Source organism: Rhagoletis zephyria, unplaced genomic scaffold (assembly GCF_001687245.7).
Source record: "Rhagoletis zephyria isolate East Lansing unplaced genomic scaffold, Rhagoletis_zephyria_1.1 Rzeph_scaffold_00593, whole genome shotgun sequence".
Classification (NCBI taxonomy): Eukaryota; Metazoa; Arthropoda; class Insecta; order Diptera; family Tephritidae; genus Rhagoletis; species Rhagoletis zephyria.
In genome coordinates, this window is record NW_016157677.1 from 150,013 (window position 1) to 167,079 (window position 17,067).

Here is a 17,067-nt window from a genome sequence, read left to right on the forward strand (position 1 = left end):
AAATTTTTGGATGCCGTTCAAAGCTTTATATGGGAGAAAAACAACTTTTCGTAGAAACGGTATAGAATTTTTGAACATCAATACTTTTCGATCTGAAAACCCTGGTTCTCTTCAAGAGACTTAATATAATGATACCCAATTGTTTATTTAACCATTTTTTATAGCAACTATTTTTTATACGTCCCCCAAAAACCCCAAAAATGCAATGGGGAGAACCATATAAAATCGCTAGTGTTAAATAAACAATTGGGTATTATTATTTGAAGTCTCCAGAAGACAAACAGTGCTTTCTGATAAAAAATATTGATTTTCAAGAATTCTGTACCATTTCTACGAAAATTTTTATTTTTTCCATATAAAATACATGGAAAACTTTGAGCGTTTTGAGCGACATCCAAATTATTATTTTTATTTCAAAATGCAAAACCAAGGGTGTCTATAATTTTTTTGGTATAGAAAAATCCTTATGGATGAGGATATTAAAACTCCAACTTTAGTTTCTTTTTGACCACCCTAATGTACATATTTTTATGCGAAAAAATAAACAAATTAGAGTAAAATTTAAAATCATATCGCACTCTCACGCACTTCGCTTTGCGCCACTTGCATTTCTAGCGCCACCAAAGTAATGTCACTCAACTTATGCGCTTATTGACTGAGCGCTGGCAATGCGCCGGTAATACTTGGAAGCGCTCAAGACGCTCATATGGGGGAAATGCCTCCCTTCGACGCTTTGCGACCGTATGAAAATACCGCACACCCTTGTCATTTTACTCACTACTAGAGTTTAGTTAGTTGAATGGCAGGCGACAACGTGTGTGCTTAACAGATGATTAACTGAATGGCTGGCAAACTTAAAAAAATATATATTTAATAAAACAAAATATGTATACTAAATTATAAAGAAAAACATAAGTTTAAAAAATAAAATATACACCAATTAATTTATATAAAGTAGTGTAATTCATAAAAGCAAACGCAAATTGGGGCAAAACGCAACCGTTCAGACTACTTTGCAACAAATTGAAAAAAATCGATTTTTTGTGCGTAAGCATTCGCATGTGTACACAAGTGAGCGAAATTCGTGGCGGTGGCGCAAGTTAAAAATATACTACATCATAAATTTGCTATTAAAACAAAGTGAATTGCATTTCAACGCAGACAAATTCAAAATATTTGAGGCGGTACACTTAAAAAAAAAAAAATTTAGAAAAAAATCTAAACTTCGAAAGCGCTTGCAATGAATACGAAAAGCGAGTGCGCCATCCGCCCGTTGTTGGCAGTATCCAGCCGGGGGAGCAACAGTGAAAGCGAAAGCAAAAACAACAATTGTAGCAGCAAAGCCGTCAGCAATAGCAGGAAGCCGTTCGATACGCCCACCGCCACTGTGCCGCTGCTGGATCAGCGCTTCTCGCAGCCAGTACAGGGCGTGTTTCCGCAGAAGCGGTGAGTGTTGTGTGCTTTTCATACTAGAGACGTTTTTAATAGCAAACATATTTTTCTTTCCCGGTCGCTGCAGGCAGGATGTGCTGAAATGGTATGGCTGGGGCTACAAAGACTCGCAGTTCTACGCGGATAATGGCGTCATTGGCTTCAAGGGTGACAAGTGCGTATTGAGTATCAAGTAGTCTACATACATACATTTACGTATGCCTGCTTTTAATCTAATTACGTGCGTGTATGTATGTATGTTTGTATGTATATAATGTTCCTGCTGTAGCAGGGAGTTGAAACCAGTATTAGCCAGCGTTTAGTGGCTGCAATTGCCGGCGCGAGTTTGGCGGCAATATTGGACACTTCCTGTGACGTCACTTGGCAAGCTTTGTGTGTAGAATATAGCACTGACAGTGAATCATAGAACGATGTGCTCAAAAGCGCGCTTACTCCTGCTTTATTTTTGCTGAATTCATACATACATATAAACAAACGTCAATTAAATTTAAGGCCGCCACAACACCTAAAGCATCAAAAAACAAAACTAAAAACCCTCTACTTTGCTCCACAGGTACCCGCTGGAAGGTTGCACCCTACCCTACTTCACCGACTGGGTTCACAGTAAATTCAACTTGCGCGTCAGCAACAAAACTGCATACCCAAAAATGCCTACCGAATTCCCGGCACCCACCGTAAATGCGTCCTTCTTGCGTGACCTGGAAGCGACCAAGCTCGCGTGCTCGCGCTCTGGCGAAGATCGGCTGATACGTTGTCACGGCCAGACGCTGCACGATATCTACCTCCTTTGGCACAATGAGTTCAAACGCATACCCGACATTGTCGTCTGGCCGCGCAGCCATGAGGATGTCGTGCAGCTGGTCGCGCTGGCGCATAACCACAATGTCGTTGTTATACCCTACGGCGGCGGAACTTCGGTCTCTGGTTCCATAACTTGCCCGCAGTCGGAGACACGCATGATCTGCGCGTTGGATACTTCGCAAATGAATCGGATGCTGTGGCTGAATAAAGCTAACTTGACTGTATGCTTTGAGGCGGGTATTGTGGGGCAAGACTTGGAGCGCGAACTGCGCAAAATCGGCTTGACTGTCGGCCATGAACCGGACAGTTATGAGTTCTCGACGCTTGGCGGCTGGGTGGCTACGCGCGCTTCGGGTATGAAGAAGAACGTCTATGGGAATATAGAGGAATTGGTGGTGCGCATGCGCATGGTTACCGCTACTGGCGGTGTGCTGGAGCGCGAATGTATGGCACCGCGCGTATCGTGCGGCCCAGACTTCAACCACATCGTTATGGGCTCTGAGGGCACACTTGGTGTAGTCACCGAGGTGGTGCTGAAGGTGCGGCCACTGCCACCGGTTAAGCGCTACGGATCGCTGGCCTTTCCCGATTTCGATAGCGGCGTGCAATTTATGCGCGAAGTAGCGCGTCGACGTTGTCAACCGGCGTCGGTGCGGTTAATGGACAACGAACAGTTCATTTTGGGACAAACGCTGAAGCCAGTCAAAGGTTGGCTCGCCAATTTTTTCGATGCTTTGAAGAAAGCGTATGTTACGGTGTGGAAGGGACTGGACTTGACGAAGATGTGTGCGGCCACATTGCTGTTTGAGGGCGAAGCGGAGGATGTGCGACGGCAGGAGGCGCTCATTTACGAAATTGCAAAGCAGTTCAAAGGATTTCCGGCAGGTGGTCAGAACGGCGAACGTGGCTACATACTGACTTTTGTTATTGCGTACATAAGGGTGAGTAATGAAAGAAGCAGGAACAATAGCGAAAAGAAAACACAATAGATGTTTACGAATTTGAATGCTACTCATTTGTTTTGTTAACAGGATTTCGCACTAAATCAACAAATTGTTGCCGAATCCTTTGAGACATCTGTGCCCTGGGATCGCTGCAGCGCGCTATGTCGAAATGTGAAGCGGCGTGTGGAAGTTGTGAGTAGCGGGAGTCGGCAGAAAAGTATAGCGAATCGCGTTGTTTTTCGCTCATACTTAATTTCCATCGCCTTTCATTTGAAATTTAAGCTTTCTCTCTTTGCCAGGAATGTCACTCTCGCGGCATTAGGGACTTCCTTATATCCTGTCGCGTCACACAAACGTACGATGTGGGCGCGTGCGTTTACTTCTATTTCGGCTTCAAGCACACTGGCATCGCCGATCCTGTCGCAACATTCGAGGCGATCGAAACGAGTGCTCGCGATGAGATACTCGCATCGGGCGGTTCGCTCTCGCATCATCATGGCGTTGGTAAAATACGCAGCAAATGGTATGAAAAAACCGTGTCAAGTACGGGCAGTGCGCTATATTTGGCGGCAAAAAGGCAGTTGGATCCCAAGAATATTTTCGCTGCGGGCAATCTGCTAACCGAGCAAAAATGGCAAGAGGAAAGCCAAAGGAGTGGCGAAGCAGTGGCGCCACAAGATACCACCGTTGCGCCGAATTCATTGGTCAAGGCGAAACTTTAATGCATTAGTTTGAAATTGGCTTAAGCGAATGTAGCGGAATTGATTGAAAGTGTGTCCTTTTTTACTTTTGTAATAGCGCAAGGTTATGTTTGTTGTTATGTAACAAGAACTTAATTTTTTTACTTGGAATTTTTTTTTTATCACTTGCCATATTTTCTGTACACAATAGTATTACGAGCGGTTTAGTATAGATACATATGTATGTATAACTTAGAAGTTATTTGTTCTGTTAATATTGGATAAGAATTAAATTGTTTAACAAAAAATATTTCGTTATTATAATGATCCAAACCATTATGTAGGTTTTTGCTTTTTGTAAGGTTTGAATCTTTTTTGAAATTTTATATGTATTGAAAACAATAAAGAAAAAAATTAAACCTTAGCCAGAGTACTTTCTAAACCGTTAAAAAAACATAAAAGATTTATGACGAATAAAACTTCCGTTATTCACGCACCACGGTTTCCATAAAGCACTTATGGAAATACTACCACCACAGGACTGAAATAAACATTAGACTGGTTAAAAAAAATTGACTATATTTTCGAAATCCCTTTTATTTTATATTCTCGGGACAGTGAAAAAATTACCTGCCAAAAGCACAGCCCTTAATTTTACGATTTAGAGGTCGTTATCGCGAATTCCTATTTCCCATATGAATCGAGGACAACATTTTTTTCAACTCTGAAATTTTACAACTCGTTTCTAAGTCAACGTATCGTAATTTGGAGTTGTAGGAAATTGAAGGCTGTAAAACAATTTCTTAAGGCAGTGTCACATGATTGGTACACCTGTACAGATTTGTACATATTTTATATTGGGTTATTGGTACAAACTAAAAAAATTGGAACGATTTTTTTTTTGTAGTCAGACGGTTGGTACAATACAGCCAACTTCTATTGAAAAGTTTCAACAAATTGATTTTCGTGGTTGGTATATGGAAAAATATTTGTGCATGCACATGATTGGGATACAATTGCACCAAATTTTGGGCAAATTCCCAATCGTGTGACACCGCCTTTATGATTTCTCCATAAATTCACTCCTCCAAAAGATATTCAAAATTAGGTTCGAACATACATATGTATGTTTGTTTAAAAATTTTACGTTTATAAAATGTTTGGCAACATATTAAAACTTATCACTAAATATCATGATAAAAACATTAGACGGTAAAACCATTCTCTCAATTCGTCGGCCATGATTTTTTTCTTACGTTTGCAAACATTTTAAAATCATATAAAATTGAAAATAAAAAAATGAAATTGTTCACAATTGTTGTTGTTTGAGATTAAACATGAGAATGTGTGTGTGAGCCTGAGCACGAATTTTAAAATTATATTGTTGGCAAACGTCAGACTGCCTCTCAATGATTTTACCTTGTAATGTTTTTATCATGCTAAATATCATAGATTTTTTTGAACATTTTTTAACCACTTCTGAAACCCAAAGCTTAATCAAGTGTGTTTCACAATTATACGCCCCACATATTGACATGTTTTGACTTAGTTTTTTTATTATTTAATTTTAGTTATTTTTTTTTTTATAAAAACCTGTTTATTTTTTAATAGAAAACGTATAAATCGAAGCTCCAAAATTTGTGCAATATTAAAAAAAATCGAAAAACTTTCGTAAAAAACTTGTCGAAACTCGGCGCTATGTACGCCCATAGTCTACTTCGTGGAGCAAGCAAAAAGACCGCCACGATGCCTTTATCTATTTGTAAGCCAATCTATTTCAATGTCAACAGAAATGCTGTGATACGCGCCTACAGATGCCCGTTTTTTATCTCAGGCTTGCCAGAGATTTATATTGAGTTTTGCGCACAAGGGCTGTGCCAATTCAGTCGTCAGGGACTAGTACTTAGAACGAAGTAGACGAAATAGGTCGTAGAAATCATGCCAGTAAATATCTGATAGATATTGAGTCGCTCCTAGGCTTATCGGGAGTCATCCCAGTATTCCACCGGACCAGACGGGTTATATTCAAGCTCGAAACGATAAAATCCATGCGCATGTCAGAACGACTGTAGCGGGTTTTGAGCCACACTATTCCATAAGTAGATGAACTCCTTAGCTAACAACAACAATTTGGGTCATTCGTAACCAAACAGAGGCTGCCAGAGGGCCCCACAAACCATTCGACATTGAGCACAAGTCAAGCTTCAAAGCAACTGAAAACACGAGTGAATAACTTGGCAAACTACAAACGACTGACTACATTTGTGGTTGGAAAGTTTCTTATTTGTACATATGTACTTATTTATGTGTATATGCACGTGAGTCTAAAAGCCACATAGCGCCCGCACAAACCAGCCACCAACGCCACTGTCAATGCAACCGCCACCGCCACCGCAGCAACTAAACGTCACATCAATCAGCGTTGATCAGTTGAAAGAATTTATTGCTAAGTATTTTTTATCGTTGACATATTTATGCATAAAGTGGTTAGTGCAAACTCATATGCACATTAGGGTGGTAAAAAGAAAAGTGAAAACTAGTTAAAATTTGAATGCTCTCTCCTACTAGGATTGATCTATATCGAAGAAATTTAACCCTGTTTTCTTTTTATTTCGAAATCAAAAAAATATTTGGAGGTCGCAAAAGAAGCTAGTACATATTTTATAAGGGAAAAACATTTTTTCGTAGAAGTTGTATAGAATTCTTAAAAAGCAATATTTGTCGATCGGAAAATTCTGTTTCGGGAATTCCAATAATGATACCCAATTGTTTATATGTATATCGATTTTTAATATTAAATATATGTATGTACATATAAGAAAAATACACGGACAACTTTGGGCGCTTTGAGCAACCACTAAATATATTTTGATTTCAAAATATTTATATTTTATTTCGACTTTGCTGTCTTTCGGCCACCCTTATGTACATATGTACATGCAACTTTTGTGGATTGTGTATGTATCTGCTCTGATTTTTGTTGCTAGCGCGCAAGTTATTTCAAATTCATAGAAATCTACATACTACGTGGCAGAAACTTGCAGCTGCAACATTGTTGTAACGCGTTAGCGTTCTGCGGTTGCGCAACTGGCGGAAGGTGGCGCAGCACACCAACGAATTCAACAAAGTAGAAACAAAAGTCAAGAATTTAACTGAAATACTTATGCGCGTATATCGACAACATTTTCATGCCTAGCGTTCATATGTCAAGTTGTCAACTTCGTTAGCGCACAACACCGCGTTAACGCTATGCTACGGCGGCGTATAATCTGAAATGTCAATGCAGGAATGAAGCGCTGGAGCATGCGCTTCGCATCATAGATACAACTTCCACTAACTAGGAGTAAGAAATTTATAAATTTAGCTTACCGCTGATACATATGTATTTACATGGCTATGATGCGCGTGCGATAACAGCTCCAGTGCTGTTGTGAGTAGCTGCACGCGAATGTGTCACTGTGTTGCAAATGCAATCGAGAGGTGCATACGAGTCAGAGTCAGAGTCAGCGTCAGCGTTAACGTCAGCATCAGATTGGCGTGTGGATAGGCTAATGAATGAATGTTGTCGACGCCAAGTGTTGTCGGTCGGGTGTTGTTGATGATGATGATTTATTTAATAAAATGTTGCAAATGTGTTGTTGCTGCATTGACATTCATGCGAATGGAGTGATAATGAAATCGGCTTGTTTGACGATTTAAAGTGGCATTAAGATGAAAATGCTTTCAAAATGTGTGTTGCGAAGAGATTGGAACCTTCATACATACACATATAAATAGCAGACAGGAAAAAGAATGAGGCTCTGCAAACATTCTGGCGAATGCGCTGGGCGATGATGTAGCGAGTAAAGGTGGCGCCCGTCTCGGGCCGTTGTTTCGACTTTAGTGAATTTGACTTGTTTACGTTTTTCTTACAACATTTTTTTTCTTCTTGCATTGTTGCTTGCGTTTTGACATTTCTCTCTCGCAACTGCACCAGTGTGACCTCACGCAAAAATTATTCTCAAAAATCCTCTCTGGATTTTATCATTCTTGCATTTAGTCTGATTTGTAGGTTGGTTGCCGGAATTATAATCGGATAAAATTCATTATATAAAGACTTCCGCCAATACATTTCCGAAAAATATTGGCATTTACGTGAGCTAGGCGGATTTGAAAAGAAACTAAAAACTTCAGTTTTAAAAAAAATATATATGTATATATTTTTTTAATCTCGTTTCTTTTCTGTTTTCCCGTGTGAACTTAGTTTAAGCTTGGTAGAAGTCATTTTAGGATGCAGAGAGTTGAAAAAACTGTAAACTGTTTCTTAAAGGAGTTTTTCGGAAAAATACTGCAGGCAACGTAGCCGGAGCTTGAATGATGGGGATTCTTTTTTTGAAACGCGGCACAAGAAAAGCTAAAAATCCGATCTGGCGATAGAAGGGTTTAAGCTTAAAGGACCTGCATAAAATGTTTGAACCATATTTTATAGGTCCTCCAAAATCCCCAGGAAATGCAATGGGGGACCAATAAAAAATCTTTACTATTAAAAAAAATGGCTAAATAAACAATTGGAGATTAATATTGGATATCTCCTGAAGAGACCACAGTTTTTCGATCGAAAAATATTGCTTTTCAAGAATTTCATAATATTTCTACCAAAAGTTGTTTTTCCCCATATAAAATATTTATGTGGAAAACTTTGAGCGCTGTGAGCACTGCCTAATTATTTTTTGATTTCAAAATAAAAAAATAGGGGTCTCTTTTTTTCGATTCAGAATAATCCTAGGGGGTGGCGGCATTAAAATTCCGATTTTATTGTTTTTGGAGCACTCTAATTTACATATATGGGTTGGGAAAACATACCACTAAAGTTTAACCTATCGTAACCAATATTGGGTCCCCGAACACTTCTAATTCATTGCGTATGGAATTCTTGTTTATGAGCATACATATGCGCATTCATTATTCATTTGCTGTGCTGCGTGCAACATGTTGCATTTGTCGCATACAAGGAGTAACACCAAAGAGGAAGTGCAATGAATTTGACAAAGGCTTCAGAATACACAGCAGCGGTATTGTATTGGTTTATTGGGGGCGATAAGCAGAAGAGGTAGAAGAAGCAGTGGTAAAGGCAATATCAGCTTAAGTCTAACGAAGCAGTAACGGTATGTTAACTTGGTTAACGACTTTGGTAAGTAACAGCAGCAACAACGTCGGCCAACAAGACGCTGATACAACCGAAGATACTCAACGAGAGGCTGCTGCCGCATTTCATTTATAAACTTCTGCTGCTACTGCTTGGCAATTATAATGACTACCGAAATGTTAAAAAAAAGATAACACAAAACTATAAGCCATTCAAAAACAAAAATGTGCACAAATAATGGTTAGTTAGTGCAGATAATAATAATAAAGAAACAATTCGCATGTCGCGGCCGAACGCTCAACCATCTCTTGTGCTGTGCATGAATGCGAATGTATTGCCAGATGTGCTTACGTTTATGTATAGAGTAGCGCATTCAATCCTGAAGCATTTTAATAAACCCGGATTTCGGGATGAGAGAAGATTTTATCCCGCGACACCGGTATTTTTCGGTATTTCAGCTTTACCAAAATTTTTGCATTTTGCAGTAGGTTCACCGTTCTCAGAAATCAAAAAATTCAACTACACAAATTCATTCTCGCCACATTTGGTCTTATGCAGAGCATAGTGCACCTCAATAAAAAAAAAACACTTACTCATATTTGCAGAAATTATAACCACGCCAGCAAAGTAAAATGAAGAACAACTCTGCCATGCTGTAAAAGTTTCTTGTGTTTTCAATTGCAACCAGAAATTTCGTTCGTACACAGTTCTTTCAAAAAAATTATTTAGCAAAGAAAGTCATTCAGGCAGATTCTGAAATTCACATCCGAGTGTAATGACTCACGTTGACATTGAAACCAAATTTTGGTATTCTCTATTTCTCGTTTTTCATGTCAAGAGCACGTAAATTTATTTTATCGTTTTCAACTTCACTTTCACTCGGACTCTAATCTAACTTGCCTGATTGTGCAAATAAATCAGTAAAAATCTCGGAATCGGGATGGAAAAGTGTCCGGGATCTGGGAATCCCGGGATTGAATGCCCTAGTATAGAGTGTGACTGCGTGCATCTCGAGTGCCGGCAATTTGACCTACACTCACGCGGCGGGTTAATTGCCCATACACACATTCAAGCGCTACATATACAGGGTGGTCCATATAGTGTTTTTTTTAATCATATGTTATTCTGATAGTGACAGCTCTTTCCCGCTGGAAATTATTATTTTTTTTTTGACAGAACAAAATGAAAATCGCTTTACGCTTAAACCATACATACATACGTATCTCGGCGGCTGTGTTAACAAGCAAAACTGCCGCCAATGCATTCTCAGAAAGTGGCAGCTTGGTGCGGACTTCGAAGTAGTGGCATCATTGGCCCATTTTTCTTTGAAAATGCTGCTGGAAAGGCCATTTTGGTCAACGGTGAGCGCTAAGGAGGCATAATAAACGATTGTTAGTGGCCGGAAGTAGCAGACAAGGAATTCGACAATCTTTGGCACGCCAACAGGAGGCGCTACTGCAAAGCCAGTCGAGGCAGCCTCATAAATGATATCGGGCTCCATAAATAATGCGAATATTTGCTCTTTCGAACAAACCGGAAAAAAAGATTTTTTACATTTTTTTTTAAAGAAATCACTATGCACCACCCTTTATATACACATACTCCTATACCAGTATCATCGCCGAGTTGCGTGGAGCAATGTGCGAAATTCTTTTAGCTTCCTGTTTCAGCAATAGTCAAAAACCAAAACAACAACAACAACAGCAGTAGCTTTTCACTAAATGACTGGCTTAGTGGCGTGTTGGCGGTTAGCTGTTAAGCGCTTTAAAAAATCTTCTCTCAAATGTTTCTTTACTTCAGTTTCTTAGTCTGTTGCTAAGCTTTAGTTGCTTCGCTTTTTCACATTTTCTGCAATAAAATTTTAACAAATTGCCAATTCGTGTCGTTGTTACAAACGCGCATGCCAGCGTTGTTGGAGAAGCTGCCACCACAGCCGTTGAAGTTGTCGAAGCCGCCGCCGCCACACAAATTGTTGTGGGCGTAGCTGCTTGGCTGGTGACTTTGGATAGCTGTTCTGAAAAAGTAGACATGCATATCTATGTATGTATGTGCATATGCCTTTGTATGGATGTGCATCTGCATGTCCATATCGTTACCTGTATTCACATATGCTTGCATTGTTACAGAGAACCTGGCTTGCACTCGGATTTGGCCTCTGGTGCGCTAAGCTTGCGAAGCTCTTAGAAAATATCTGCTGGCTAATAAATAGCAGGGGAATCTTTTACGTACATATGTATCCATGTAGGTACATATCTGCATATGCATGTGTGTATGTAAATTATGTTACTTATCGAACTTGACGTAGAAATCGTGAGCTCTTAATTTGATTCGGCTGAATAGGTAATTTCGTTGGCAGTGTTTCGAAGCCTCAAGTAAAATAAGGGTAATAATATGCCACCAAATTACTATAACTGTGGCTGTACATAGAAAGAAATATATGTAGGTAAACTGAATATAATTTTTTAAAGGCCTTTTTTGGAAAAATTATTCTCAATAGCAGTAAATATTACACAGGAATTCGCACTGATTGATTACCCATGTCGCATGTAGGGACTTTTTGTTGATAGACAATAAAAAGTAATTTTTAGCAAAAACAAAACCGACTTCAATTTTCATATAAAAAAAAAAATATATATATATATATATATTTCATAATCCAAAGATCGGATCTAAACCACATTAGTATGGGACCACCTCTGGGACACTACCTTTCCGATGCAAAAAGAATTATCGAAATCGGTTGACGTGGTCCAAAGTTATGCGGTAACATACATAAAAAAAAATTCCGACGAACTGATAACCTCCTCCTCTTTTGCTACACTATTCGTATTTCAATTCGTATTCCTTTTCTTTATATTATTCGTATTCATAATGCTTTTCGTATTAGTAATAGTCGGCATATTCATTCGTATCACATTCGTTTGCCTAATTCTACTCGTACTCATAATCGTATTCGTATTCAAATTCGCATTCGTGTTCATAATCGTATTTCTTCGGTAATCTTATTTATGTACGTTTTACCTATCGTATTGGTGTGCGTATGCGTATGCATATTAATTTTCATGTTCGTACTCTTATTAGTATTCGTGTTGGTATTCATGTTCGTAATCTCACTCGTATTCATATACATATTCGTATTATATTTATATTTATATTTATATTTATATTTATATTTATATTTATATTTATATTTATATTTATATTTATATTTATATTTATATTTATATTTATATTTATATTTATATTTATATTTATATTTATATTTATATTTATATTTATATTTATATTTATATTTATATTTATATTTATATTTATATTTATATTTATATTTATATTTATATTTATATTTATATTTATATTTATATTTATATTTATATTTATATTTATATTTATATTTATATTTATATTTATATTTATATTTATATTTATATTTATATTTATATTTATATTTATATTTATATTTATATTTATATTTATATTTATATTTATATTTATATTTATATTTATATTTATATTTATATTTATATTTATATTTATATTTATATTTATATTTATATTTATATTTATATTTATATTTATATTTATATTTATATTTATATTTATATTTATATTTATATTTATATTTATATTTATATTTATATTTATATTTATATTTATATTTATATTTATATTTATATTTATATTTATATTTATATTTATATTTATATTTATATTTATATTTATATTTATATTTATATTTATATTTATATTTATATTTATATTTATATTTATATTTATATTTATATTTATATTTATATTCGTATTTATATCCGTACTTGTATTTAGTTCGTTCTCGTTTTCTTATTCGTAGTCGTATTCGTATTGTTATTTCTATCCGCTTTCATTGTCGTTGTTGTATTCGTGTTCGGTTTCATATTCATACTCGGTATTCGTTTGTATTTGTATTTGAGTCTGCAGTCATTTTCCCTATCCCTACGCCCTATCTCAGTAAACTTTTCCAGAGCGCACTCTTTCAGAATTTGTTTGAAGAACGCCCTATTTTAGAATTCGTTTTTGAACCAAATTCTGAGATAGGGCGTTTTACAATAAAATTCTGAAATAAGGAGTTCTTCAACCAAATTCTGAAGTAGGGCGTTCTTGAAATTTTTTCTGAGATAGGTCGATCTTCCACTCACCCGTCGAAATATTCATATCCTTCAAACTTAATTTTAGACTATTTTTTATTATGAATTTTTTTCAAAAGATATGAAATATTCTGAACTCGAATAACCTTGCGTTCTTAAAGTAAAATATATTATTAAAATTACGGTCATAAAGTTGAAATTGAAATTGTCCAAATTAGATTATCTACATATGTACATACAATACATTATCTATCGTAGGCAAATTTTTGTTGCCACCAGTGTTTAGTTCTAAGAATAGTCTGTTCTATTTTTTCTTAACTAATTTCGTTTTACATCTACAACTCCACATCACGTAATCCTTCTTCTTGTTCTTCATCACGTACGCAAATATTTCCCTTTGCTGGGCCAAACAAAGCCTGGCTTACAATAATCGTTTAACAGCGTGGACCACCAAAAGAGCGTAAATAGAGCAACTAAAGAACTGGCCGTAGGAGAATAACACTGATAACTCTTCTGATTTATGAACTTAAGTAGTTCACTTGACTTTACTTGGCGCGAGTTCCTGCACGTCACCTTAGGGGCAAAATAATGAGCAAACACACACAAACACAAAATACAAATAAAAATATGTAAACCAAATAAACCAAACCAATACAGAGATTGACTGCGCCTCTCCAAAATGCTGATGCATTCTTATCAACTGGAAATTGTATGCCTTGCATCCTTTCACTTTGCGCTAAGCAAATACACACACACACACAGACAATCTGATAAACAACAACATACAAGCACTTACCAGCCATTGATTCAAAAAAAAAACTGGAAAGCAATTTCAGAAAACAAAATGTTGTTGCATACAACAGCCGCCACCTGCGGCAGCGAAAGGCGAATTGAGTGTTTTATTTGGTTGTAAATTTAAATTGCTGAGCAGAACTGTCGCGCATGCGTCTTGTACGAGTACCAAATTGTTTGTGTGCATTGCAAGAATTTTAAGACAGAAATTGTATTGAACAAAAAAAAAAACGAGGAGATAAAAGCAAATGAAAACAAAACGTCTGCGCACCTTTAATTGCACCCTTAGCGTTTCAGTCCGCACGTTCGGCTGCTATACTTAGTGTATTGCATTACACAGCATATTAGCATCTACTTGCACAGCTGCCACAAAAAATAAAAAATGAAAAAGAAATAAATTGAAAACAAAAAATTACGCATGAAAGGGCGCGCACACACAGCGGTTAGTTAAATGCGCACGTAAGGCACCTTATGCCCCGACACGTACCGACAACGCCTCCCATTTTGTTTTTCTTGTTTTGTTTTATGTCTGACTTGTATTTTTGATATCTTTTCTGAATGCCTTGGTCAATAGATGAACGGCGTCTGCACGCAGCCGGTGATGACCTTCTCACTGCAGGCGTCCGTCGTTCTGTGGCGCAACTCGAAAAAATTTTTTTTTTTTTACCGCATACCTGACTGCCTCTCGCGCTTACCTGGATTGCTAGCAGCAGCTGATGACGATATCTGCAGCGATGCTTAGAATTCTGGCAATTTGGCCCAGAATTTTTCCAAGCTATTCGTGATCAGCGCGCAGAAGTTAGTAAAGTAGAGACTTTCTGATCAGTTAGATAAGGGTCATTCTCAATGAAAAATTACACTAAGGGCCAGTTTTTTAGTGCCACTTTAAACCTAGATTACGTAAACTACATTTATATTGAAAAGCTGCATGGCCATTGATTGGTTAATCTTAGTTTAAACCAGCTAGCTCGAGCAGTTAAGCTAAGTTTACACACACACACCACAGCCATGCACTGAAAAACTGGGCCTAAAGATGGCGCAACGCCGAAACCGGTTTGTCTCCAAACCAAATTTGACAAGGGATAACGGAAAATCGTTCCACAATACATCATACTCTTACCCTGTCGGAAACACCAACAACGGAAACTAAATATCCGGGCAGGAAGCGAGCTTGACTCAAATTCACTCGGAAGTGAATTGCAGAACCTGCTGGATTATTTGTACAATGCTTTGCTTTTAGGCGTACTTTCCGTTAAATACTATCCTAATACGTAGCTCTCTAAGATATGCAAGACCAGACCAAGTGAAAACGCCACTTACTCCGGTGTAAATACTTCAATCTGATGTTGATTCTTATACAACTAACATATGCAACTCGGAGAATGTTAGTCGGAAGATACTGCTCTATCTTCGGACAAGTTAGGCAGCAGAACCCTTTCTTGACAAATTTACATAGATCTTAAGTGCATATGATGGACCGCAGGCTTTTAATGAAACAAACATAGTCAAACGCATACAAATAAACCATTAGTTTTAGAAGGCCAGAATCGTCATGATCACTATGGACGATCATATTTTTTTCTATCTGCCTATTCTTAGTATGAATAACATTGGATGGAGCTTTTGATCTCAAGGAGCTATAGATCCACATATGTAAGAGTTTAAGGAATTTATTCCTTTCAAATATTTTAATAATTTCCTTTTGAATTTGAAGGAAAATACGCTTTGGCAGAGACGAGGCAGAGAAGAGGGTACACAATTGACTAACCTTTAACTTATGTATATGTTGCCGGCCAAACCCTACCTTAGGACAACCTACTTTTGACTAGGCTAAACTATATTGGCGCCACAGTGTTTTTGCGCAGAACTCCTTCGACTGCGCTCAAAAAATAACCCTCATCAGTCGAAAAGCCTTAAGTTACGTTAAGTTTCAGCTGTTCAATTATAAGCAACATATATTTAACAGAATTTTTAAGTGAGAGCCGTAAGTTACGTTAAGTTGCCATAATCACACCATTCCTCGTTGGATGGATTTATCGGATCTAGGTATAACTAGTTTAGCCTAGGAAAAATTTGGTTGCACTGAGATAGGGTCTGGCGAACTGCGGAGCCGCATAACTCCGGTCTCCTCTGGATTTCTACATTTCTCTCGTTGTCGACGTGGTTATAGGATAGCCGTCTTTTTGCTGTGGGTATGTCTCGCTTCGCTAAGGGTAAGTAATTTTGCGACCATCTCATCTCCTATTCCTATGCTGGCCTCAAATATTGAGAAAAACATGATTGCTCTGGCAACATGTTGCAAAAACCATGCTTCCAGCAACATTTTAGTTTTTTTGAGAGAGAAAGAGAATAGACAAATAAAATGCGAATTACAAGACTCGCAGCACAAGTTATTTATATATTAAATTCCGGTTGTAGTGTAAGCGCATTTAAGTTAAAAATCTTTGCAGCCCAACAAAAAAACAAAAATAGGAGCAAGAAAATGTTAAGCAGTCACCTTCACCACCACCACCACCGCCACCAACAGTCAAGCAAAAAACAACCGTCTCAGCTGCTGCGTGCGTTTACCATACAGCAAAATTTAGAGACTACTCCTTTCTTGACTGTGACCGAACTACCACAAAATAGATGCAGCGCAAGACTGCACTGTCTTCAATGTTTATAATTTCTTGTTTATACGACTATCGTGGTATGTGAATCTTCCAAGATTCGAGCAGCGAAACTACGGATTTCTAAGCGAGGGGTCTGGCCTATCCATCTTGTAAATTTATCGTCCCTGGATGGCTTTAGTTATAAGTTTCTGCAGAGCGTGGCAATTGCCGATTGGCGGGACATCGTCATTAAAAAAAAAAATGTCTAGAAGCAGTATCGTCACCTTTACGCCTGCTTAGCGACAGTTTTGAACTAGTTCGATTTACTGCAAGGTATACATAAATACATATATACAAGAAGCAACACAAATGTGCACAAAATACGGTTGAGAACAGGGATGGAAAAATATAAAATTGTAGGTACCTAATTTGGGGGGAAAAAATGTAGCTTCAAGTAGATAACAGTAGCTTAAGAATAAATAAGATTTTTTGTATAGGGTGATACAAGGATTATGCAGATATTTGACACCAATTATTTGTAATATGCTAATGTTTTAT

General features: G+C 37.3%; 2 protein-coding genes across 2 annotated transcripts in view; both read left to right on the plus strand.

Annotated features, from left to right (window-relative positions):
* The window catches only part of LOC108360606 (sister chromatid cohesion protein DCC1), a 40,103-nt gene that overhangs the window by 22,670 nt on the left and 366 nt on the right, over positions 1-17,067 (plus strand). The gene's annotated exons all lie outside the window — the stretch shown is intronic.
* On the plus strand, positions 629-4,457 carry Agps (alkyldihydroxyacetonephosphate synthase). Its single transcript, XM_017612963.1, has 5 exons — positions 629-1,446; positions 1,520-1,606; positions 2,006-3,194; positions 3,285-3,389; positions 3,497-4,457. The coding sequence occupies exons 1-5, from the start codon at positions 1,241-1,243 to the stop codon at positions 3,917-3,919; spliced, it is 2,010 nt and encodes a 669-aa protein (XP_017468452.1). The 5' UTR covers positions 629-1,240; the 3' UTR covers positions 3,920-4,457.

Excerpts from the sequence above, each read along its gene's own strand:
- Agps (XM_017612963.1), top strand. The coding sequence starts at position 1,241 with ATGAATACGAAAAGCGAGTGCGCCATCCGCCCGTTGTTGGCAGTATCC. Across the intron at positions 3,195-3,284 it reads TTGTTATTGCGTACATAAGG|GATTTCGCACTAAATCAACA; the intron begins GTGAGTAATGAA and ends TTTTGTTAACAG. Across the intron at positions 3,390-3,496 it reads TGAAGCGGCGTGTGGAAGTT|GAATGTCACTCTCGCGGCAT; the intron begins GTGAGTAGCGGG and ends TCTCTTTGCCAG.